The 25,717-nt window shown below is 43.4% G+C and overlaps 1 protein-coding gene across 4 annotated transcripts in view; it reads left to right on the forward strand.

Annotated features, from left to right (window-relative positions):
- BMP1 (bone morphogenetic protein 1) overlaps window positions 1–25,717 on the forward strand; it is a 207,694-nt gene that overhangs the window by 133,540 nt on the left and 48,437 nt on the right. For all 4 annotated transcript variants that reach the window (XM_061593536.1, XM_061593538.1, XM_061593534.1 and 1 more), the window contains 2 exons: window positions 3,690–3,814; window positions 21,933–22,036. In XM_061593536.1, the coding sequence (XP_061449520.1) occupies window positions 3,690–3,814; window positions 21,933–22,036 (229 nt within the window). The remainder of the gene's footprint in view (window positions 1–3,689; window positions 3,815–21,932; window positions 22,037–25,717) is intronic.

Raw genomic sequence — 25,717 nt, forward strand, 5'->3', positions numbered from 1 at the left:
TACCCCAAAAAGAGTGCTCTTGTTGACCTCCAGCCAGCCTGGGACAGGATCCTTACAGCATTGATGGAGTCTTACAGGAGATAGAGTAGGGTGATTCTGGAAATCTGAAACTTCATATAGCACAGGAGATGGAGCTTTTAACATCATGGTGTACATTCCCCCCCCACACACACACACCTCTAGGGTTTTGAATGAGCCAGTTCCCTCCCCCATCACCATACCTCTCCTTTCCTTGCTTCTCTCCTTTTCAACTGATGCTCATCTGTTTCAATATTTCATAGATCCTGGAAGCTACTGAGCATGAGTACTTGTTGGGCTGTTTTGGCTTTTTTCTTTTAATTTTTCCAACTATTTTTTCTGGCAGAGTTTCCTAAGTATGCAGAAACCACTATGCTATAAGTAAGTGGCCCTATTTCACTGCTCAGTTGATAGGCAGTGCCAGTGCCAGAGGGTGGCCAGGTCAGGGCCTGCCCTAGGGTCCCTGCAGCCCTGAAGGGCTCTTCTCTAAGGTGGGAGGGTAGTGCTTCTGTCCCACAATCCACGGCAGCATTGGCTCCCAGCCCTGCTGCAGAGAGGGTGCTCCCAGGCACACACACCCAGTATAATTAGGGCGGGCTTCAGTAAGCCTGCTTGTGTGTCCCACCTACCTCTCCCATCCCTGTGGATGACGTGTGATGCCTGCCATCAACCAGGATAGCAATGTGGGCTTTCCGAAGGGGCTGATGCCCACACCACCATTTTGGTTGATGGCAGGCATGCGCACAGCACACACATCATCCCATGGGACAGGAGAGGTAGGTGGAATGTGTGGGCGGGCTTATTAGCCCCACACCACCACAACCTGGGGCAGGCTGGTGCCCAAGGGCCCACTCATGCCTGGCACTGGCCCTGTTGATAGGCATCCACCATCCAGTCCAGTATTACAAGGAGACACACCAGCTTCTGATTTTTTCCTCTTTGTCATAGTCTCACATGACCAAGGAATGTGCAGATGAAGGGACAGGGCTATGTAAATAATGGTAAGCCCAGATTTTAATGACTTCCATTGAGTTTTATGGGACAATACAAACAGTTTGCAATCTGGGACATAAACCCACCTCAGACATTGTTGCCAGGAGGTTCTGCAGTATACAGATTCTCCCTCTACATCCCAAGCCATAACATCGGGGGCAGGTTGAAAGCAAATAAACTCCAGCCCCTGTGATGGAGGGGGCTATAGCTCAGTGGTGGAGCGCATGTTTTGCATGCATAAGGACCCAAGTTCAGCTTGCATCCAGTTAAAAAGATCTCAGAAAAAAGAGCTAGAAAAGGCTCAGTCTTGGAGAGATGCTGCCAGTCAGTGTAGACAGTGTTGGGCTGCATAGGCTAACAGTGTTGATTCAATATTTGGCAGCTTTCTATGTTCATGCAGCTTCTCCACATCTTTACCACAGGAGCCACTAACTTACGTAATACAGTATGAATCAACTGTACGTATTTTCATCTGGCAAATGTTTGGAAGTCATGACCACATTCCAGCTCTCAGTTAAATTAGCCCCCTGCCAGAGCCTGGACTGCCTCTCCCTCAACATTTTTTCTATGGGTGGTTCTCTCTTGTGGCAGAGGTTATTGCGCTGCTTGACTCACTCCCTTGTTGCCTGTACAGCAGCTTTTCTAATTACAGGGGTGTACGCGGGCTGTTTTTAGCCACACATCTTTTCCTACAGAGTTGACCTCTGGAATTGAACTTTACAGCTGTGCCACGCTAGGGATGGAATGCCTGTCAATTTAAGTTCTCTCAGTTTCTCATTTTTCTAATCTTGAATTAGGTTCTCCACATTTTTGCCGCAATTTGCATTTTTTTTAAAAACTACATCTTGAAAATTCTTCAGCATTTTAGTGCAAATTTCTCCATTTGTATGCAGATTTGACAAATTACACATTTTTGCAAGTAGTTTTTCCTAATCTAACATTTTTTGTATGTAATTTTCACCAATATATTCATTTTGTGCACACTTTCCACTAATATATGGGTTTTTGTAAACACTGCTTGGTTGAAGAACTGCATTCCAAAATTTGGATAAGTGCAAATTCCCAAGGATGGCTGTCTTCTGGTTCTTAAATTGTTTTGTGAAGTTCAAATTTGATTAATTCGGCTTTAAATGCAAACTGAATCAAATTTCTCCTTCATCCCTAGTGCCTTCCTTCTTAAGGGTCATGGGCTCTGAAAACCCTCAGGGAGGAAGCTGAATGTTTCTGATGTGGAAATTGAATGTTTCTGATGTGGAAATTGAATGTTTCTGATGTGGCCAAAAACAGCTAGCTGGCCATAGCCTCTGGAGCCAGTGTGGTGTAGTGGTTAAGGTGTTGGACTACGACCTGGGAGACCAGGGTTCAAATCCCCACACAGCCATGAAGCTCACTGGGTGACCTTGGGCCAGTCACTGCCTCTCAGCCTCAGAGGAAGGTAATGGTAAACCCCCTCTGAATACTGCTTACCATGAAAACCCTATTCATAAGTCGGAATCAACTGGAAGGCAAACCATTTCCATTTTCATAGCCTCTGAATGCACCAAATGTGAAACAAAGGTCCTGCTACAGAGGTAATGGCTGCTGTTGCTTTTTAACTCCAGTTGGCTCAATTTCAGCTTCCTTCTCCACCTGCATTTCTACACAGAAAAGCAGTAATTAGAGCAACAGAGAGTTATAATATTTAATGCTCTCCTAATGCAGAACCTGGTGTTAACTATGAACCCAAGGCAATCTATAATTTAACCCAATACTAACATTTCCTTGATTACCAGATCGCTGTTCCTCTAACCAGCACACACTGGCAATACTTATTAGTGTAATAACACCAGCAGTGATTCCTGCAGCCAGTATGCCACCACTTTAGGGTCCTGTTCTTCTTCCGAATTCAAAATCCATTAGGAAGATCTGCAAGCCAGAGTTTAAGATCCCTGTTCATGTAGAGCCCCCTCCCGCATCTATGTTACTGGCTATAGAAGGTAACATACAAGCCAAACCAATCATATTTATCTATACATGGGATTTCTCTGATTATGTGCATGCACACACATGCGCATACACATTCCAATTCAGGGACAGACCACAGTCAGGGAGAAATCATGCGTAGGAAGTGCCAGACAGCTCAATTCAAATGTTACTGTAAAGGGGGAGGGCTATGAAAGCTGGGTGCGTGTGAGACCAACTCTTCAACTCTTAATCACATTTACTTCCTCTACTAAAAAGTAACATCTGACCTGACCTATTGTTTCCAAGCGGTCTTGAGCTCCAGGACCAATCCAGTTATCAGCAACACTTTGAGGGCTCTTCCAGATGACCTTTTTATTGAGTATTAATCCTGATTCGTTTTCACAAAATTTGCACAGAACTTAAACAACTTTGCTGCTTGTTGAGCATTCTTTCTGATTCGGTTGTGCAGAGGTTATACAATGTTGTTTGGCATCATCATTCTTCCACACCTTCCAGTACGTTTTCCCATCACTTTTCTTACCACAAAAAAAACCTGTTGTTTTTGGAAGCGAGATTGTTGTGCAAGAGCATCAATCCACTTCAACTAGCAAAATAGTGACAGTGGGAAAGCACCCTATATGAAAGCAGCCACATTGCTTGCTTTCAGAGTGTGCCCAGGTCACGGTGCTGAGAACCTGAGAATGTTCACTCATTGCTCTGTCCTGTAATTTTAGGGGGATCTTCCTAGACACCATCCTTCCTAAATACAATGTGAATGGGATGCAGCCCTCCATTGGCCAACGGACCCGTCTGAGCAAGGGAGACATTGCCCAGGCACGCAAGCTCTACAAATGCCCCTGTAAGTATACTGCTGACTGCACACCATGCAAGGAAGAATCCGGGTTCTTTCTACTGCCACCAATACTGAGCTTATTTATTGCTATAGCTGGTATAGCACAGTAGGGAGGAGAGCCTGGCTGGGAGTCCAGAGTCTGTGTGAGTTCAAATCCCCGCTCGTGTCTCCTAGGTGTAAAGGGCCAGCTAAAGATCATCCCCACAGTGAGTGGCTCAGGGGTTACATGCCCTGCCACCTGTGCAGCCGTGGGCAAGCTGCATAGTCCCAAGGAGCCCAGTTGCCCCCCAGCTGGCAGTTGTGGACAAGGAAGGGGCCGGCTTGTGCAGTTGTGGCAAGCTGAGCAGTCCCTAGCCAGCTGGGGAAGACTAACCTCAGAGGGAGGCAATGGTAAACCCCCTCTGAATACTGCTTACCATGAACACCCTATTCATAGGGTCGCCATAAGTCAGGATCGACTTAAAGGCAGTCCAGTGGTCTAAAATTAAGTTTTGCACTGAGCACTTTAACTTCTATGTTCTGGTCTGAGGGCTTGCAGTCCCTTTCCTAGACAATATGTTTATACACACACCCCTTGCAAAACAATTCTTGCACCTTGATGCTCATTTATCGATGGCAGTCCAAACATCTTCCCTCAGAAAAAGCTAGTGTTTTGAGGATCTCTCATTTTTCCCATTGCCCAAACTGAAATATATCACTTTGGTTTATAACAGATGCTATTGGAGGTTGCTGATTCATAGGGTTGCCTTAAGTCGTAATCAACTTAAAGGCACATATCTATAACAACAAAAGGAAAATGCTATTCTTTCCCCAGTTAGAGCAGCCATTGCTATTTGGAATGTTGTCCTGAATGTGCTTGCAAAAAAATATCAAAGGATCTTGTGCAACCATTTTCCAGACAGCGTTCCAAATAATGCCCTGACACTGCTGATGAGGAACCCAATCCCCCATCATGCCTGAGCAATGCTGTGACCACAACACACCAGTCCTCAGCATGCAAAAAGACTCACACTGGAGCAAAATGTCATTAGTCTGAAGGCAAGTTGTGAAGAAGCACCGCCACACGCATAGAGATAACTTATTCATTTATTTAGGGGTGGGATATACCATGCCATTAAACTGGATTCATTAAACAATTGCATACATAATATTTCAAGAAAACAATAGAACATTTTTGATCTGCAGCTCTGTCTTCTTGAGATTCAAGGTTGTGTTTTCTTCCCTTTCTGCATTTCCCTAGTCTGGGACTCACACATAACCTACAGGCAGCTTCCTCCCTTTGGGCTCTCCCAGACATCTCTCCTTTCTCTCTCCCCCTCTCTCCAGCTTGCGCTGCAGGCCATGGAACATAAGCACCCAATCAAGGTTTAAACCTGCACAACGAATCAACCCCTCCCCCCCACACACACACCCCACAAAAGATGTCAAATTTCTGTATTTCCTCAGCCAATAAGAATGGCACATTTTAGATCTATTCTCTCCCCACCTCCCTAGCTCAACTTTATCAAACTGTGTGTGTGTGGGGGGGTATTTTTAAATTCCATCTTGTCTCAACCTAATAACTGTGTATTATAGGGCCACAGGCATGGCCCTGTGTTAAGGGGAATTGATTAAATTGCATTCCTCTACAGTGAGAAACTCAGGGGAGGGGAGGTTCTACAGGTTGTAGCTAGAACAGGGTTCAATAGACTGATCTGAAACATGGCAGTGTAGGAGAACTAAGTTTGAGGATGGTTGCTTCTGAATTTATGGTAGTAAGGATGAGAAATGGCTTAGCCTGAACAAGTTAAAATCAGAGATTTGGGCAGATTGTGTGCATTTTTCCCCATAGATTTTACTGGGATGATTATTCAGGATTTCCCTTTCTGTACTGCATGTTTTGGAGGACAGGTTGTTGTGTTAGGTCCTTGTGAACATTTAGCATGTGCTTTTGTGTAATAGTAGTGTTTGCACATTTATAGTTTTTATTAAAAAGGCATTTTTGTGTGGCCAGTGTTATTCAGTAGGTTTTCATAAAGGGTTTCCCCCACACATGCTCAGTGCAAGCTAGGGATGTGCTAGAATGCTGCCCAATTCAGATTTGGTACTGAATTTTCCATTAATCCACTTATTCTCTATAGTTGAGGGTCGGATTTTAATGTAGCAAATTCCTGCCGGTATTTTTGAAAATGGACTTTTAAAAAAAAAAAAAAACTGCTCTAAAATATTGCTATTAAGAATGATTATCGATATTTCCTTTTAAAATATCAGTATTTCCTTCAAAATGTTTCTTTAAAAAATGTCAATATTAATATCGATATTTTTTCCGAGTGAAAAAAAGCGGGATCAGTAAAAGCAGCGGCTAACAGATAAAGAATGAACTTGAATTGATGTCACACCTGTTAAGTCGATGGAATGCTTTTGAACCTGCACTGGCCAACAGATCCCATCCCTAGTATAAGCCTATTGTGGAAGAAGCTTAAGTGGAAGAAATGGAATGCAGGGTGAAGTGAGGATGTGTAGCAGGTAGAGAAAATGACCGAGTGGGGATGCAGGAGGGACAGAAGTGAACTGGGTGTGGGGAGAGGAGAGAGAATTGGAAAGTGCATTTTTTAATTTATACTAAATAAATTAAGACTGAGTCAGCTGAATCACATTCCATCATTATAATGAGAAATTGGGTGGGGCAGGAAAGGAGTTGGTTGGCCACTGTGAGAACAGGATGCTGGACTAGATGGGCCACTGGCCTGATCCAGCAGGCTCTTCTTATGTTCTTATGTTCTTAGTAGGTTCCAGGGCTTATAGTCAGAAAATGGTTCAGTGGACTGGTTTGAAAGTTGGCAGTGTGGGTGTGGTATTAGGAGGTAAGTGGGTGGGTAACTTTGAGGATGTCCCATGGCAAATTTGATGAGAAAGGATCAAAATGGTGTTTTTTTTAATGAGTTAAATGTTTGAAAAGGTACTCTGGCACAAAACCACTTCGGACGCATGGTGAGGAGGAGAAAATGTAACATGTCCAGACAGAAATTTCCCTAACGCTTTCTGTGAACACAGCTAAGAATTAGTGCCTGATGCATCCATAAAACACACCGTGTTCCCTCACCACAGCAACATGCAGTGAATGCTCAGGCAGATATTCTACAGGTGCAGCCTCCCCCAACACTTGCTATATGCACGCTTTTCTAACAATCCCCAGGGGTAGATGTTTTTGCATATTTTGTGGTCATGCTCCCAAAATCAGAATATACTGGGATCAAGTATAAACAAAAATATAAAAAAATACTGGTTATGATCTATCAAGAGACTCTTCATTAATATTGTTTGGCTACATCAGCGAAGTAATACCCCAAGAAGATCTTGAAATGACCTTATAACAGAGAACCATGTGCACCAACTTGAGCTCCTTGGAGAAAAGATGCGATACTAATGTAATAATAAATTAATAAATTGCAAAACTTATAACAGAATGTAAGCAACAACAACACAAAGTCTGCTTTAACTAGATATATGAATCACTTTGTATCATTATAACCAGAAGCAGGGACGTAGGCAATATCCTATCACACGATGAGACTTCTGGAAGGCTCAGTTCCACGCTGGCTCTTCAGGAGACACCATCTCTTGGAACTTTGAAGAGAAAGTTCCATACTGGGATAGGCCTCAGCTGAGCCCAACAGTCTTGAAGGGTTTACAGACTGAACTGGGTAGGTCAAAGGGGCTCAAGGCCTCCAGACAAATTGAAATTCAGTCACGTATTGATATTATTAACTTTGCACTCAGGACCCTGTTCCACAGTAATGAATCGGGGGGGGGGGTGTTGTAAAAAATTGGAACATAAGAAGCTGCCTTATTCTGAGTCAGACCCTTGCCCCATCTAGCTCAGTATTTTCTACACTGAGTGGCAGCAGCTCTCCAGGATTTCAGACAGGATTCTCCCCTAGTCCTGCCTGGAGGTGCCAAGGGCTGAGCCTTCAACCTTCTGCATGCAAGGCAGATGCTCTCTACCACTGAGCTATGGCCCTTCCCTGAGGTGCCAGTACTCATATCTTGATAAAAGTGTTGTGTGTCCCTGCACAAAATGGCTGCCATGGGAAGCAAAAAAAGAGGTGACAGTACTGTGTTCTGGTGAGTGCCAATGTTAGGTCCAAACCCAACACGCAAGCTGTCACTGTCTACTCAGCTCACATACACCTGGGCAGGTGCGGAGTTGACAGCAATAATCTATTGCCAGAGGCCAGGAAATAACACACAATATTACCTTTGCAAAGGGGTCCCAAGACCTGCAAGCGAATTGCCTTTCAGAAGTGGGAACCCCGTTTATTGATACACACAAGATTTATATAGTTTCCCCAACGGTTACAAAATGGGGAGCAGATGTCATAAAGAATAGAAAAACATTGCTAGACATAGTAACATCTTAGATATGGAAAAGGGGGGCTCAGGATAACAAAGCCAGGAACATCTTGCCTTCTTTCAGACATAGGCTTGCATAGTTTATACGACCTTGAGATAAGCGCTCAGAGTCAAAGGAACAAAAGATAGATAGGAGCAGGGGAGGTTCGGTTACAAGTGGGATCATTAAACTAAGAATACACTCAGGTTACATCTTGTACATTTGTAAGAATATGCGTGTCAAGGTCTACAACCATGTACATGAAGCATAGGCATTCTTTTGTGATACAGTTAGTAACACTATACAAGACATTGAGTATAGATATGCACAAGGAAATGGGAGGGGAGAACATTTCCAGTTCAATCAGGCTTTTATTCACCTAGCCGCTGGAATGTTTAGGGTCAGGTCATCGGGAAATAAACTGATATCTACTTTATATCAAGTCAGTAATATTTCCATACCCAACACCAACACAACAAAAACTGAGTATAATATAATTATTATAGGGAACAACTATGAAGTCTTTGAGTAGCCATTTGTGAATAATATCCATTAAACTCTAATATATCATAACAGTAAATATAAAATGGACAATAACCATTTTGTCGCAGAGGACAAATGCTAGTCACCACTGTTACAGTGGGGTGGGGGGAGGGAAAACAACCTCTCAAGTTATGCTTTCTGTGGGAGGAGGGAGAATTCAAAAACAGCAGAAGACATTTGCAACTTTTTCAGAGAAGTTGGGGAAGGGCCACAGCTCAGTAGCAGACCATCTGCTTTGCATCCAGAAAGTCCCAAATTCAATCCCTGGCATCTCCAGTTAGAACTGGGAAACACTCCTGCCTGAAATCCTATGTAGACAATACTGAGCTAGATAGACCAATGGTCTGCTTAGTATAAGGCAACTTTTTGTTTCTGTGTTGAGAACTCCCTTTGGCATCTTCATCAGATTATTTTATTTTTCATTCAATAAATTAGCACTTCATAAGCATAAGATACATTGCATGTTGTGTGTGATATCGAATCAATCATGATATTTCTTCCTCTTTTTTTCTATTGAGTTTCTCATTTTCAATTTTAAGCTTGCCTGAGCAGAGAGTTGTAGGCACAGACCTCTCAGTCAGAGTCCCTTCCAACTCTATCATTCTCAAACTCAAGGTCCTTCCCAACTAATGGTATTAGTTGCCTGTTGGTACTTGTAATCTGGAATAGTAACTTCAGTTGCATAGACTCTGTGTCTCTCCCAGTGAACAGATAAATCTGGGAATGCGGTCTTCCCCTCTGTCACTGACAGCCATCCAGTTCCAAGATAGCAGTAAAGCTGAAACTAACCACAATGCAAGATGCCATACCATATCCATGTTACCTAAATAACATGTCTGTTCATGGGGTGGCCTTTAACAGTTTTACAAATTCCCAGCATTTTGGAGCTTGAGTAAACATGAAATGCCTTTCACACAACATGTTAAAATGAAAGGCTTTTTTGTTAATTGAATCCTATAATATATTCTACTCCATATTTTTACTTCTGTACATTTTGTAGTTTCCTAAACTTGTCCAATCATTCCTGTCTATTGTACCACTACCAGTCCTCTCCCTTATTTTGTCACAAATGTCCACAGTGGGGCAACTGGGGAGTTACAGTGGAAAAAGATTTGTTCCCTCCAGTCTATTGACATCAGCTTGTTGCGGCTGGACTAAGCTGAGCCTGGAATGTTCTGGCCCTTCCGTTGCATATTATAATCCCCCTAGAGTCTGACCTCATGCTCCAGTCTGAGCTCTCTTCCCATTGCTTTATGAATGGAAACAGTATGACATAACACAGGGGGTTGGAGCCTTGGCTGGATGGATGGCTCCCATCTTCACCAAGACTTTGGAGACCATCCAATCTACGCCAGCTCTGGCTCTAGAAACCAAACAGATGTTGGAACAGAAGGCAAGGGACCGGGAGCCAAAGACAAGCAGGGAAGTGTGTGAAACTTTTGCTTCCTATTTGACTCCCAAGACCTAATCTGGCTTGGAGCTTCCCAGCATCCATCCCCTACTGGGCGTCTGTTTCCGTGGAGAGGACAAATGCTTGTAAACAGAATGGAGAGGGGTTTTTTTAATAGTAAGGAATGCAGGAGTTCCAGCAGGAACTTTTCTGAATGGGCAAGTGACCCAGCATGAAGAGCAGAGAGAATGAGGGTGAGGGAGGCATTGGCAGAGAAAAGGGTAGAGTGGAGGAGGAAGAAACAACCCGGAGTGGAGTGAAGACGGAGTTTAGAGTGGGGTATTAACAGAACTGAGCATCAAAGGTTTTGTCCAATGCACTTGGGCCCATTTTCCCACTTACCTTCTCCTACACATGCTCCCAATTTCCCTTCCCCTTGCTTTTGACTCTGTCAGATGTCTCAGCTGCAATAAATCCCTCCAGATTTTTGTGATGGTTGCAGAGTGGTAGGTTGGAGGAGAGAACAAATCAAATAGGCAGCAGAATGCTACACTCTGGAGTGCTAGCCACATAACATAGCCATGGAAATACACACTTAGCCACAGTTGCTTAAGCAGAATCCCCCCCCTCACCCAAACGATGCTGCTGTGAATTGGGTGCTGACAGAAGGTGGTTTCACATGTTACGAGGAAGTGCCAAAAGAGGACTCCTCAGTGATTGGCACTTTCTTTTTTTGCACTTTAAGAGTAATGTGAAGGGGGGAATTTGCATCTCTCCCCTCTGGGGGAATTGATGTGCTTTATTAAGCCCTGCACATTAAACAAATATTTAGAAGAACAGGCTGAGGCCCAGTTTCCCAAAGTGGGACAGCCAGACCTCCAAAGAGGGGAGGGGACGTGAGAACCTTGGTGAGGGAAATGCACAGAGACTGCAGCTGTGTGGCTCACTCCCAGCTACCTTGAACCCAGTGGAAAATCTATATGGCTGCAATTCCAAGCTTGAATGTGCTGAAAATGTATGCACACACCTGGGACTTTCTCCATAGCTTATCCTTGCAGCAACTTCAGTGTGGCTTATGCAAGCTATCACTTCTTCACTCCCCAAGTCCTCCTTGCTAGCTTGTGCAAAGGAGCTAGACAACATCTTGTTTAATTTCTAGTGACTGTCACTTATGTGCATATAATGGGGAGATCCTAGCCCTATGGGTAGAGGATGCCACTGGGTGGTTGATGAAGCCTTGAAAAACTAAACAAACTGCAAGCCCATGAGCTGTGAGCTATCCTGGTGCCTGTAGAATTAGTAAGAGTGAAGGAAGCTTCAATTGCAGCTTCTCAGAGCAGCTTCTAATGTTAAAGGAAACAGCAAGTCAGTGGCATTCTTGGAGTGAAAGGGAAAACCTGTCCATCTCCATGCAGCAGTGTTGCCAAATGGCAGTGCTGTCTTTTTTGGACTTGAACATGCATAATATTTTACCCATTGGTTGCTATGCCAGGAGAAGACTATACTGTGTTCAACTCTAGGTAGCAGCAAGGTTACCTCTGAACAGACCAATGAGTTAGACTTAGAGGTGAGCAAGGTGAGAAGGAGGTGTCTGTCTTGCTTTGCCAGAAATCAGGCTGCCTATCTCAGTTTGCTGGGCTTCCTCAACATGCCAATACTTGGCAATACTTGGTGCCTAATCCTGTATTCTGGTCTGTACTGTGGAATGTACTCTGGTCATTCTATTATTCCTAGGTACACACATGGGCTAGTATCCATTGTATACCATCAGTAACTGCTTTGGCTGGAGCATTTTCCCCTGCTTTGTCAAACATTGCCGGTAGTATTTGGCCATGGGGCTGAAGAGTAAATAATAAACAAACAGCAAAAGGATTTCATTCTCTGCAAAGTAAACACACACACACACACACTTTGCTGTTAGAAATGAACTTCATGATTTTTTGGCCCTTCACTAAATACAAAATCCATCCCTTTCTGATGTGAGTGTAAGTGGTATAAATGATCATGTGACACTCAGGAGTCGTCTGAATAGTCATCTCTGGCTTTTGCAATGAGAGTGTGGATAGCTTCTTATGTGATGCACAGGAGGACATGAATGACTCACAGTTTATCACACCACACTTCCAAGTCTTTTCCAAAGCCGGGAGATTCATTTTGCTCCCCCAGAGAGATGCTTGTTCATTCTATATGTCAGGAGATGCAGAAGTGTGGTCAGAGGAGACATGAGTCAATCACTCTTTCTCTCAGTGTCTTGTCCAAAGTCATCTGTGAGAACTTCCAGTGAAACTACCGAGACTTCTTGGAAATCCTGTTGTGGCTTGGACATCATAGCACTGAGATGACAAACATAGTAAGCATCACTGGTCCAAAGGTCATGGCCAAAATATGATAAAATTTGGGAAATATGGTTTCCAAAAAATAAGCTGCTTTCTATGTTGCTTGGAAGTTTTTCATAGTTAAAATTTAATTTTGAGCAAAACTCTCTCCCACATCTTTCTTGCCTTAGGGGAAAAAAAAACCTAATGAACCCAATACAGTTTAAAAACAACATTTTGGAAAGGTATTTTGTCTCTGATCAGGATGATGGTTAAAAATTTAGTATTTCTCATTAGGATAAAGTTTTATTACTTTCAAACTGCTCCTTGGGAATGGAGTTGGATTTTTTTGTAATTTTAAAAGCAATTGTCATGAAGGTACAAGAAGGCACAAGACTATTTTTTAAAATTGCATCTGTAAACATTTTCAGTTTTTGTGTCAATGGAAATGGACTGCCTTCAAGTCGATTCCAACTTATGGGCGACCCTATGAATAGGGTTTTCATGGTAAGCGGTATTCAGAGGGGGTTTACCATTGCGTCCCTCTGAGGCTAAGAGGCAGTGACTGGCCGAAGGTCACCCAGTGAGCTTCATGGCTATGTGGGGATTTGAACCCTGGTCTCACAGGTCATAGTCCAACACCTTAACAAAATGCTTTGTATGCAGAAGACTAACTTGTTTGGAACTAGAGTTTAATACTGCCTTTTTCCTAAATGGGATTCGGTTGGGCAGAGAGAGCCGCAAATCCCACCATCTCCATAGAATCCATAGTCACAGATCAATCCCAAACCCCAATTTTATTAAACAAAAATCCAGCCCTTTCTGAGGAGGGCCTTAACTGCCCCTCTCTTCTCGCCATGGATGCTCTGTCTACCCTCTTCCATGAGCTTGCTCAGGAGGCACCCTGGAATGATCTTTGATCCTCCAACATCCCCACTTGTATGTCCTCTTTTTTGCTTTTCTGCTTCTCCAGCTTCACCTGAGCTAGTCCTGTTTCTCCTTGCCCTGGACATTGCCACCACCACCCTGGGCCTTCGTTCTCCTCCCACCCAGGCCTGTAGCCAGCCTTCCTTGTTAGGTGGGGCAGCCACATTTCTAGGTGGGGTATTTGGGCAGGGGGAGAGGTACATAGCACCAGACAATCTCCCCTCCCCCACTGGTGGAGAGGATGTGAGGGCCAGGCCAGGGGAAGGGAAAGGCAATCCATCCAGAGATTATGTTGATTTACATAAATGAAGTTTAATCTGTTGAATTGTCTCACCTTTTTTGAGAGATCCCCAGGAATACTAGACTCAAAAGCTTGACTTTGCTTATAGGTACAGTCCCCTTTCCCGTGTCCTGTCCCTGTGTTCTGATTCTTCATAAACTGAATTACTTTGGCAGGGTCGGTTTTAAAGGGCGGCCAGGTGGGGCACTGGCCCAACGACCCCTAGAGCTACAAGGGGCCCTTCAGCCGCCCCTCCGCTCCCCTCCTGCGATCCACGCCCACCCGCCCCCCACCTACCCATCTGCTGTCTTTTACCATTGCCCTTAACGAAGATGGTGGCTGCGGTTTCCCTAAGGTACTGAAGCCCCTGCCACCATCTTAGTTGATGGCAGAGATGCGCGCGCATAGCACGCACATGCGCCATCAACAGAGATGGTGTCAGAGGTATCATCCCCTTAGGGAAACTGCAGCCGCCATCTTCGTTAAGGGCAATGGTAAAAGACAGCAGACGGGAGTGGGAGTGGGGGCACATGCACACGGGGGGCAGGGCAAGCTGATGCCCAAGGGCCCTGGCATGCCTGGAGCCGGCCCTGTACTTTGGTAAAGACAGTTAGCTCCTGTTCTTGGCTTTGATGCTGTATTAGGTATCTCAGTTTTAGATTCCACCTGAACAACAAACTTGTCTATACTACATGTTTAGGGAAGGGCAGAGAGAAAATAAATACAATAGGGTATGTTTGTTAACTCCTCCTTGAGAGTCCCTCCTTCTAGTCTTGTTCCTGGGCTTTAGATTTTCCTCCCTATTGGACAATCAAGGGCTGCAATATAAAGGACAAACTAAGGAACTGGAAACTAATTGTGGAAAGCAATTGGAATTGTTTTTATTTATTATTATTTGTTTATTAGATTTATATCTAGCCCTTTCTCCCAGCAGGAGCCCAGACTGGTTGCTGGGTTTATTTTTCTGCCCAGAAACCCCAAAAAGGTCTCAGGCTGAGCTGCACATATTGGGAACATCAGAAATTAGGCCTGAGTTACAGCCTAGCTGTCCAGCCAGCTACCTGTAGTGTGCACAGCGATATTTCTGTTCCTCTAGGGCTGTTTTCATCCCTTGCCATCAAGTAATCAAGAAAAAGAATTTAAAAATTGACTCTATGATTGTAAGTGCTTTAAAAGAGTAAAAGGTAGCCATTTTTTCAGATCACTTTAAGTAATCTCGCTTAGTTCACCCTTTAGCAATAAGCACCCAATCCCGCTGTACTCATTATAATAACTTCAGAATAAACAAACTCCTGCTTCTTACAGCAGGCAAACATGCTTCTTTATTGCTGGGTGGGTAGACAGCATCACTGAAATTGAAACTGAAAAGCAGAACAAAGCAAAGTCCAAGGGCTGGAGATAACTCTAGCCCATAATACAAAGTTCTAATATTTAATTCTTCAAGGGTCATGTTACTATACAGCCTGGTTTTTTTCCAGGATCACTTAAGTAGTTATAGGTTGATTGTGATCATGAAAAATCCAGCCTCAGTCAGGAAAACTCTTGAGTGAGCAGACTTTTGAGGGCTCTTCCAAACAAAGCTTTTGTTGTGCACTTGTACTGAATTGTTCAGAGGGTCCTATTCTTACATTGTTCCTGTTCTTAAAACAAGCTATCATTCTTTAAATGGAGGTTGTCATTGTCTGTCATGTCACAAATTGAAAAGAAGACAATTTTTAAAAAAATCCAGGGGGAAGTGAAGCATAGCTCTGGGGGGGCAGTGCCCCCATTCCCACCCCCAGCTACAGGCTTGCTCCCACCTGCAGTATCTGGTGTGGCTTGGACTGAGCAGTGGACAGGTAGTTAACCCTCCATGGATTACACTGTGAGCAGGGTTCCAAGGCTGTGAGGGTTTCAACACAGAAGGAGGTTGGTACCTAGTTATACCCCGCAGTCCCTCACACAGAGCATCTTCTACAAGAGCTCCACATTTCTAGTGCAATAAATGGTTCCCACAGCAAATGAGACAGTCCATTTAAATGCTGGATCTGACTTTTAAAGCCCTAAACAGTCTGAAGCAAAGATATAATAAAGACCGTTCTCTCCCATATGAACTTACCCACTTCACTTAGATCATCTGTTCAGGCCCTGCTCCATGTCCTCCTGTTGTCTAATTTGTGCTGGGCGGGGGGAAGTACTGCACAGGGCCTTTTCAGTGGTGGTGTCTATACCATGGATCTCCATCTAGAAATTGGTTATTTCTGAAGACATTTGGCTTGGTAGATCATTAGTTGTTCCTATGGCTGCTTTTGCCTTGCTGTATTACCCTATCTCCCCCTTTAGGATGCACACCTTAATGTGGTGAGGGAGTTTGAGAGTGTTGAAGAAGTTGAGAGCAATGCCGTCAGGAGTCTAGACCAAGAGGCTAGACTCCTAGCAGGGGCACCCATGGCGGAATGGTCAAAGCTGAGACACCAGACTAAGATGCATCCAAACTCAGAGGAAGGCAATGGTAAACCACCTCTGAATACCTCTTACCACGAAAACCCTATGAACAGAGTATCCAAAATGCAACACGAGATAGTGCTGGAAGATGAGACCCCCAGGTCAGAAGGCACTCACCAAGCTACTGGGGAAGAACAAAGGACAAGTATGAGTAGTGCTGTGACTAATGACGCAGCTGGGTCAAAGCCGAAAGGAAGCCCAGAGGCTGATGTGCACAGATGCGAAAGGAGAGTCCGGAGTTGTACGACACACACAATAGGAACACGGAATGTGGGAAGCATGAACCAAGGAAAGTTAGAAATTGTTAAGCAAGAAATGGAGCGTATCAGCATTACAATACTTGGCGTGAGTGAATTAAAATGAATGGGAATGGGACATTTTCAATCAGGCAACTACAAAATATTTTATGCAGGAAATGAGAAATCAAGAAGAAACAGGGTTGCTTTAATAGTGAGAAGTGATGTAGCAAAAGCAATTAGAAGCTACAACGCAAGGTCTGAGCGAGTGATATCAATGAGATTAAATGGGAAATCTGTTAACATAACCATCATCCAAGTCTAAGCTCCAAAGTCAAACACAGAAGAAGAAGAATTGGAGAGATTTTACGCAGAAGTACAGGTGGAGATTGATCACACACTAAACAAGATATTATGACAATCATGGGGGACTGGAATGCAAAAGTAGGGAACAGAGAAGAACTAGGAATTGTGGGAAAACGGGGCTTAGGTGACAGAAATGAAGCAGGGGAAAGACTTATTGAATTCTGTGAAACCAAGAATTTGTTTCTTGCAAACACATTTTTTGAACAACCGAAAAGACAACTGTACATGTGGACATCACCAGATGGTCAATATAGGAATCAAATTGATTATATAATTGGAAACAGAAGATGGAGAAGTTCCATACTTTCTACAAAAACAAGACCAGGAGCAGACTGCGGTACAGATCATGAACTGGTCATATCGAAAATCAGAGTAAAGCTAAAGAAGACCAACAAAGCACTCCTAATGCCAAAATACAATTTAAATAACATCCCAGAAGAATATAAAGATCAAATAAGGAACAGGTTTGAGGCTTTAAACTTCGTTGAGAGAGAACCAGAAGAACTATGGACTGAAGTCAGGGACATTATCAGGGAAGAATGCAAAAAGACAATACCTCTAGTGAAAAAGAGTGAAAGACCTCAATGGATGACTGAAGAAACTCTTAAAATGGTTAAAGAGAGAAGGAAAGCAAAACCAAAAGAAGATAGAAACATGGTCAGAACCCTAAATGCAACTATACAACGACTAGTATGTAGGGACAAAGAAAGCTATTACAATAGTTATTATATAGAAATAGAAAAGGACAACAAAATGGGAAGAACAAGAGCCCTATTCCAAAAGATTAGAGAAATGAAAGGGAAATTTAAACCACGAGTAAAGATGTTGAATAATCCACAGGGGAACACACTGACTGACTGAGATGAAATAAAAGGAAGATGGAAGCAATACACTGATGAACTGTATAAAAGAGATGCAAGGATGATTGATTCATTCACAAAGGAACCATATGAGAAAGAACCAGAAATTCTAGAATGTGAGGTGAAAGCTACTCTTAAAATTCTTGGAAGAAACAAATCATCAGGAACAGATGGGTTACCAATATAGTTGCTACAAGCAACTGAGAATGAATCTGTCCAAATTCTGACTAAAATCTGTCAAGAAATACGGAAAACTAAACAATGGCCCACAGACTGGAAGCGTTCAATATATATATCAGTTCCAAAGAAAGGGGATCCCATAGAATGCAATAATTACCGAACTATTGCCTTAATATCCCATGCAAGTAAAGTAATGCTCAAGATTCTACAATAAAGGCTCTTACCATATATGGAGCGAGAAATGCCAGACGTCCAAGCTGGATTTAGAAAGGGAAGAGGCACCAGAGATCATATCGCAAACATACATTGGATAATGGAACGGAGCAAGGAATTTCAAAAAAATATCACCCTGTGCTTTATAGACTACAGCAAAGCCTTTGACTGTGTAGATCATGAAAAACTATGGAATGCTTTAAAAGAAATGGGGGTGCCACAGCTTCTGATTGTTCTGATGCGCAACCTATACTCTGGACAAGAGGCTACTGTAAGGACAGAATATGGAGAAACCGATTGGTTCCCCATCGGAAAGGGTGTGAGACAGGGTTGTATTTTATCACCCTATTTGTTTAATCTGTATGCAGAACATATCATACAGAAAGCAGGATTGGACCAAGATGAAGGAGGTGTGAAAATTGGAGGGAGAAACATCAATAATTTAAGATACGCAGACGATACCATACTACTAGCAGAAACCAGTAATGATTTGAAACGAACGCTGATGAAAGTTAAAGAGGAAAGCACAAAAGCAGGACTACAGCTGAATGCCAAGAAGACTAAAGTAATGACAACAGAAGATTTATGTAACTTTACAGTTGACAATGAGGACATTGAACTTGTCAAGGATTAATACCTCGGCACAGTCATTAACCAAAATTGAGACAATAGTCAAGAAATCAGAAGAAGGCTAGGACTGGAGACGGCAGCTGTGACAGAACTAGAAAAGGTCCTCAAATGCAAAGAACACCAAAGTCAGGATCATTCAGACCATGGTATTCCTGATCTCTATGTATGGATGTGAAAGTTGGACAGTGAAAAAGGCGGATAAGGGAAAAATCAACTCATTTGAAATGTGGTGTTGGAGGAGAGCTTTGCGCATACCATGGACTGCAAAAAAGACAAATAATTGGGTGTTAGAACAAATTAAACCAGAACTGTCACTAGAAGCTAAAATGATGAAACTGAGGTTATCATACTTTGGACACATCATGAGAAGACATGATTCACTAGAAAAGACAATAATGCTGGGAAATACAGAAGGGAGTAGAAAAAGAGGAAGGCCAAACAAGAGATGGATTGATTCCATAAAGGAAGCCACAGACCTGAACTTACAAGATCTGAACAGGGTGGTTCATGACAGATGCTCTTGGAGGTCGCTGATTCATAGGGTCGCTTATGTAATCGGCTTGAAGGCACATAACAACAACAACAATTACCCTATCTACTGCTTCTGCGTCTGTGTTGATGTTGTTTGATTTCACTTTTTTCTGTTTGACCTTGCATTGTTATAAAACCACCCTGCCAGTTCAGAAGTATGTAATGGTGGGATGTAAATTCATTAATAAAACAATGAGACTGATTTAAAACGTGTGTGCGCACACGCACACACACGTGAATTATACAGGAGTCATCTTCAGAGCAAAAATAAATGACGAATGTTCAGGTAAATCTTAACCAAGCTGTCTCTAGTGCCTTTTAGGAGCAGAAAGGTTAAAGCAACAGAAATTACCTTAATTGGGATCTAAATAGAACTTTGCTATGAGGAACTGGTTACATGACTATTCCACTTTGGAAAGCCTTATAGACAGACTAGGTTGCAAAAATGTTGTTGAGGCTAGGGCTAGATTTATCTTAGAGATGCAAAGTGTGCCGCCAAGTAGATCCCCTTGCACATAAAAGCCTTTGCTGTGTAGTACAGGCCTCAGCACACACATGCCCTGGAAAGGTAGGAGCAGCAGCCTTTTTCTTTGAAGTGAAATGTTATGAGTTTTGATTGCCTGGCTCTACCGTAGGAACAGAATACCATGATGTGGCATTAGACATTAGTAAGTGCCTGTTAGCATGCTTCCATATAAATGCAGCCCCAAAAGAGAATGAGGCATAAGGAGGGCTTTCGTAAAATAGCTTGAATTCTGTGGCTGGCATAAAATAAGGAAAGTGTGTACAGGACTGCAGCCTCAGACTGTTTCCACTTGTCATGGGGAAAAGCGAATAATTTGTTTTTCTGTTCCTGTTGTATTTACTGCTCCTATTGTTGCTGCTTTGCTGTTCTTGTTCTGTTTGGTTTTTCTGTACTTGGTGTTTCTGTTTTTCTGTTTGGTTTTTCTGTCCTTGTTCTGTTTAGGTTTTTTTAAAGCAGATTTTGAATTGTATTTGAATTTTGTTAGTTGATTTATTAGTTGTGAACTCCTTGGTGCCTAAATAGCAAAAAAGTGAGATAGAAATGTTCTAACTAAATAAATTCCATATGGCATAGAAATCCTACTTCCTGTCCATCTGAAATCCTACAGCAGCCCTCTCTGGTTTCAGAGATCTCTGCAGGCACCTCCCCAAGCTGCTAAGAAAAGACAAGGCATCAGGACTACATTACACATGTTTGTGTGTAACGTACAGCTAGCCCAACATTTTCAGGTTTATTGTTGCAGCTCTGAATCACTTTTAAAAAAAGGTAATTGGAATACTGAATCGTTTACTCCCAGTAATACAAATTATGTTGTTTTTCTACACTTTTGCAGAATCACGAAGTATGCATTGCCCGGAGGTACAAGGGCTGTTGGTGCAGTTAACAATTTTGTCCTTTATTCCAGGGCCATTTCCCTTCCCTTTCTCTGGCCTTCTGGAAGTACTAGCGAGGAAGGGTATCTTGGCTCTGTCCAGTACAATCATGTGGCCTCCAGATGGTGCCAAGCACAACATGGTCCCAGCTGGCAAGTTAGCTATGGCTAGCGGCAGGGTGACATGGCAACATGGGGAAGTGATCCCTGTGGCAACATAGGGAAGCGATCTATCACAGAATCGGGGATGAAAGGCCAGTTGCTGCCACCACTGCAGGGTGTGGGGCACTGTTACTGGGCAGCTTTCACTGGTATTTGGATTTAAGAGCTGGCTAGGATTGGGGCTCTGGCAGGCTGGCACGTCAAGGAAAAATAAGGAGGGGAGGGACGGATTGTTTCTAAAAGGATTCAGGATCCCCTGGTGCTTTGCTGCAAAAGGAGGGAAAGGCAGCAACAGGAGAAAACATGAAAAACTCTTGTAAAGGTTTAGCTTGCCTGTGCGAAAGTCCTGACTTCCATCACTGTGGCAACATGGCATCAGGTTTGGTTTCCATAGTTACCTTCACAGCTGCAGAACAAGCTATAGATGCTTTGGGGGAAGGGAGGCTTTATCCTGAATGAGCCAATTTCACAGGGAAAACGAGCAGATTCTGTGGGGCGTGGTTGCTTAGGAGAAAAAGCAGGACTGTGAATGCTGTATTCTGGAGTCCCTCCCTCCTCACAGGTGCCTTAAGTAGATCCAGACACAGAATTCAATGTTGTTCTGAGAATCTCTATTCCTTTCCTATTTTTTAAAGAAAGTTACTAGTCCCTAAGGCTGCAAAGATATGTCACCAATATCTGAAGAAATCTCAGAAGCCAGAGTGGGATGTGAGGACCAGGATTTACAGCAGTAGGGCTTCAATGTCATGTACCCTCCTTTGCTCTTCCCCATGACTAGCAGAGGAAATTATGCAAAATAAACATGTCCATAATTATTTAATTTACATAATATATGCATGTTGCATAATACAATTTCTGCAAAAAAAATCTTTTTTCAACAGTTGTATTAGCTTGGCAGAGAATATTAATTTCGGGAAAGGGAGAGAAGGCAATTCTAATTTTAGGGGCATGTCCAGATGGCCCTATTTCATCCTTGCAGTTGAGCACTATGGTCTGCGAACCAGGTGCATAGGAAGTATCCCAGAGAAGGGTGGGTACCTTCCCCCCCCAGGAAATCTATGACCTAACTGCAGAAGAACAATTTCCTAGACTGTGGAAACAGCATGTCCAGCCCCTGAAATAAGAGCCATCTGCTTGTGCTGAAGGTGTTTGTTTTTGTTAGGGGATAGCATTGGGTGGGCAAGCTCACCGCTGTTTTTTAACTGCCTTATTATGTGTTTTCTTCCCCCACCCTCCAGCTTGTGGAGAGACCCTGCAGGACAGTCAAGGGAACTTCTCCTCACCCGAGTTTCCCAATGGACTGCACTGCATCTGGAGGATATCTGTCACCCCAGGGGAAAAGGTAGTGGCTGCTCCAGTCCACCTGTGCTGCTGTGCTACTTGAACTGTCTCACAATCCCTGGCCCCTACAGTCCCCCCGCTCTCTTTATTTCTTTCTCAGGTCTTATTTATAGGAACATTTTTCTCATGTAGGCTGTTGCCATTATATCTGCTAGGTTATGTATTTATTTATTTATTTTATTTTATTTATATACCGCCCTAAGCCAAAAAGGCTCTCTGGGCGGTGTACATAGAAGATAAAACAAGCAAAATATATAAATACAGTAAATATAACAGAATCAAAAGTCAAAACAACAAACAACAACAACCAAGCAACATCAAAATATAACAATAATAAGATACTGTTTAAAATACATGATAAAAACAATTATTAAGATACATTTTAAAATGCCTGGGAGTATAAAAAGGTTTTCACCTGGCGCCGAAAAGATAGCAGCGTCGGCGCCAGGCGTACCTCGTCGGGGAGACTATTCCACAATTCGGGGGCCACCACCGAGAAGGCCCTAGTTCTGGTCACCACCCTCCGAGCTTTTCGATGGGATGGCACTCGGAGGAGGGCCTTAGATGTCGAGCGCAGTGTACGGGTAGGTTCGTATTGGGAGAGGCGTTCCACCAGGTATTGCGGTCCCATGCCGTGTAGGACTTTATAGGTCAAAACCAGCACTTTGAATTTAGCCCGGAAACAAATAGGAAGCCGGTGCAGACGGGCCAGAACGGGTGTTATATGAGCGGACCTTCTGGTCCGCGTCAGTAGTCTGGCCGCTGCATTCTGGACTAGCTGTAGTTTCCGAACTATCTTCAAGGGCAGCCCCACGTAGAGCGCATTGCAGTAGTCCAACCTAGAAGTTACCAGCGCGTGAACAACTGAAGCGAGGTCATCACTGTCCAGATAGGGACGTAGCTGGGCTACCAGTCGAAGATGGTAAAAAGCATTCCGTGCCACCGAGGCCACCTGGGCCTCGAGAGACAAGGAAGGATCGAAAAGGACTCCCAAGCTACGAACCTGTTCCTTCAAGGGGAGTGTAACCCCATCAAGAACAGGATGAACATCCTCCATCTGGGCAGTGAAGGCACTCACCAACAGCGTCTCGGTCTTGTCTGGATTGAGCTTCAGTTTGTTAGCCCCCATCCAGTCCATTATCGCGGTCAGGCAATGGTTTAGCACGTTAACAGCCTCACCTGAAGAGGATGAAAAGGAGAAATAGAGTTGCGTGTCATCAGCATACTGATGACAATGCACCCCAAAACTCCTGATGACTGCACCCAGCGGCTGCATGTAGATGTTGAAAAGCATGGGGGACAGTACCGATCCCTGCGGGACTCCACAATGGAGAGTCCAGGGTGTCGAGCAGTATTCCCCCAGCACTACCTTCTGGTGACGACCCACCAAGTAGGAGCGGAGCCACTGCCAAGCAGTACCCCCGACTCCCAACTCCGTGAGTCTCCCCAGAAGGATACCATGGTCGAAAGAACCTTTACAAATCGGGTGTTGTGGGCAGAGCCTTCTCATCTCTTGAATCCAGAACTCACAAAGAGAAGACAAGATGGGATCACCTAGCTACAGTTTGCGTATGAACTAAGGCTCTTTCTCTCCTTCTTTTCTGGTGTCTCTTCCTTCCTTGACCCCATCTTAACGCTGCTTCTGCACTTACATTTTGAAAACATTGGTAGGGAAAAGCCAGAAAACAGCTGGAGACACTCACTTGGGAAATTCAAACGTTGTGATCTTGGCAAACCAAGTTATCAGATGTGTATCTAGGGGGAAAGATCCCAGGTTTTTAAACTGTCCAGGTGTATCTCATACTTGGGTTTTTTCATAATATTACAAAGATGGATTTTGTGCATTTTCAAGACCTGAGTAGGGAAATGAGATGATGGAAGCTAAACTTTCTGATGTTTACTCAGGTCTGGAGACAGTAACCAAAATATATTGTCTTTAGTTGCTTTCGCCATATCCAGCATTTCTCATACTGCTGTTTTGAATTGCAGGCTTATATCTGTTCTTAACAGCTTGGAACACTGAATGTTCCTTCAGGTCAGGCAGATTCTGAGCTAGACTCTGGCACAGAAATTTGGGACCATTTCTAGACTGATGAGCTTAAATGACTGCTAGCCTGGAACAACATTGTCAGGCTTAGGAATGTCTGCAATCCAAATGTTTTCCATAAATGCAAAAGAACATGTGATTTCAGCAATCAGAGCTGAATTTGGTTTCAGATGTTTCTTGTTTTGTACTTCTGGAACTATTTTAAAGTGGGAGGTCCAAATTAATCTCAAAAGTGCAGACCCAGATTAATAAAAGGGCAAGGCAGAAAAAGTGCCAAGGATATGACCCTTTGGCCTCTTTGCAGATTTTAATACTGCTCACAGCTTCCATGTGGACTCAGATTGCCATCTTTATTATTGTACCTTCTCATTCGCCTTTAACGGCAGCCAGATGCACAAAAATGTAGCAAGTAAAGCTTTTCCTGATGCTGAGATAAAGTGGTAGGAAAAACTTCACCTGCTAAATTCCAGCATGGTACATTTCTGCTAAAGATACAGGAACATGGACTATTAAAAGGTGCCAGCCCTAACATGGAAAGGAATGAGTCAGAGTTCAGCAGGGGCCAAGGTTCAGGAACTGTGGAGGCATTTACCGTCCATCCCAGTAAACTAGAAGCAGATGCGCAGTCCAAAACCAGGCAGGGGTCAATACCAAAAGTCAGGAGTCGGGGGAAGCAGAAGCAAGGCTGTATTTTAAACCAGGGTTAGGGGTCAAGATCCAAGGCAGCAATCGGGATACAATATCTTCTTGTTCTTTTATTCATTTTAAATTCTTTGTGAGGCACATTTGCCCCCAGGTTCCACATTATGCATGTACCAGTTTTATTTATAGTTTATTTATATGCTATCTTTCTGTTGTATTGATAAAATTTGGCAGAATTTGCTTGCTCAGCATACTGTGTGCAGTGTGAGTGTGTGTGGTTTACCTGAGAGAAAGCAAGTTTTTACCTTGCTTCGAATCACTGAGACTTTAGTCTTAGTAAAATAAGAAAAGACTACTTTATTAATAGAAAGACGTACTTGATTGGAAAGGCTCCGGTTTTAGCTAACTAAGTAAGTTGGAGGTGCAAAGATGTCTGCTGTTCCTCAGCTGGTCCTAGAAGGAGGAGGAAGGGGAGGATGGGTCAGCTCCCTGAGAGTATCAGTTCACAACGGGAGGAAAACAGTTAGAGGAAAACAGTAAGGCTAGGCAACCTAGCCAGCTGGAGGACCCCCTCTCTATCTCCCCTTTGGTATGCAAAGAGAACCCCAGCAGCAGTTGTTCTTGCCACAGTGCCAACATTTTCCACGATGAGCTGTGCCCAAAGAAGCTCACAGCAAACATCAACTTATTATCAAAATACTTTTGGGTGGGCTGGGGGGGACAATTTGTTACATAATATATAAATGCAAACAAGACAAGAACAATTTAACAAACGTAGGATAAATTCAATACTGCAAAGAAATAATCTTGTGTAGATTTTGTAGAGAGCAAACTCGGAGAACAGACAAGAAAAATAAATCAAGCTGTCCCATGTTATAGGTGCTAGTCATGTTGCTCCAAGGGGCAGCTCCAAGGAGCTACAGCAGCCGACCTTAAGCAGTTCAGAGGTGGGGCAGAGTCTTCTCACCAGGCTAGATGGTTCACAACTGGCTC

Source organism: Rhineura floridana, chromosome 12, assembly GCF_030035675.1.
Source record: "Rhineura floridana isolate rRhiFlo1 chromosome 12, rRhiFlo1.hap2, whole genome shotgun sequence".
Classification (NCBI taxonomy): domain Eukaryota; kingdom Metazoa; phylum Chordata; class Lepidosauria; order Squamata; family Rhineuridae; genus Rhineura; species Rhineura floridana.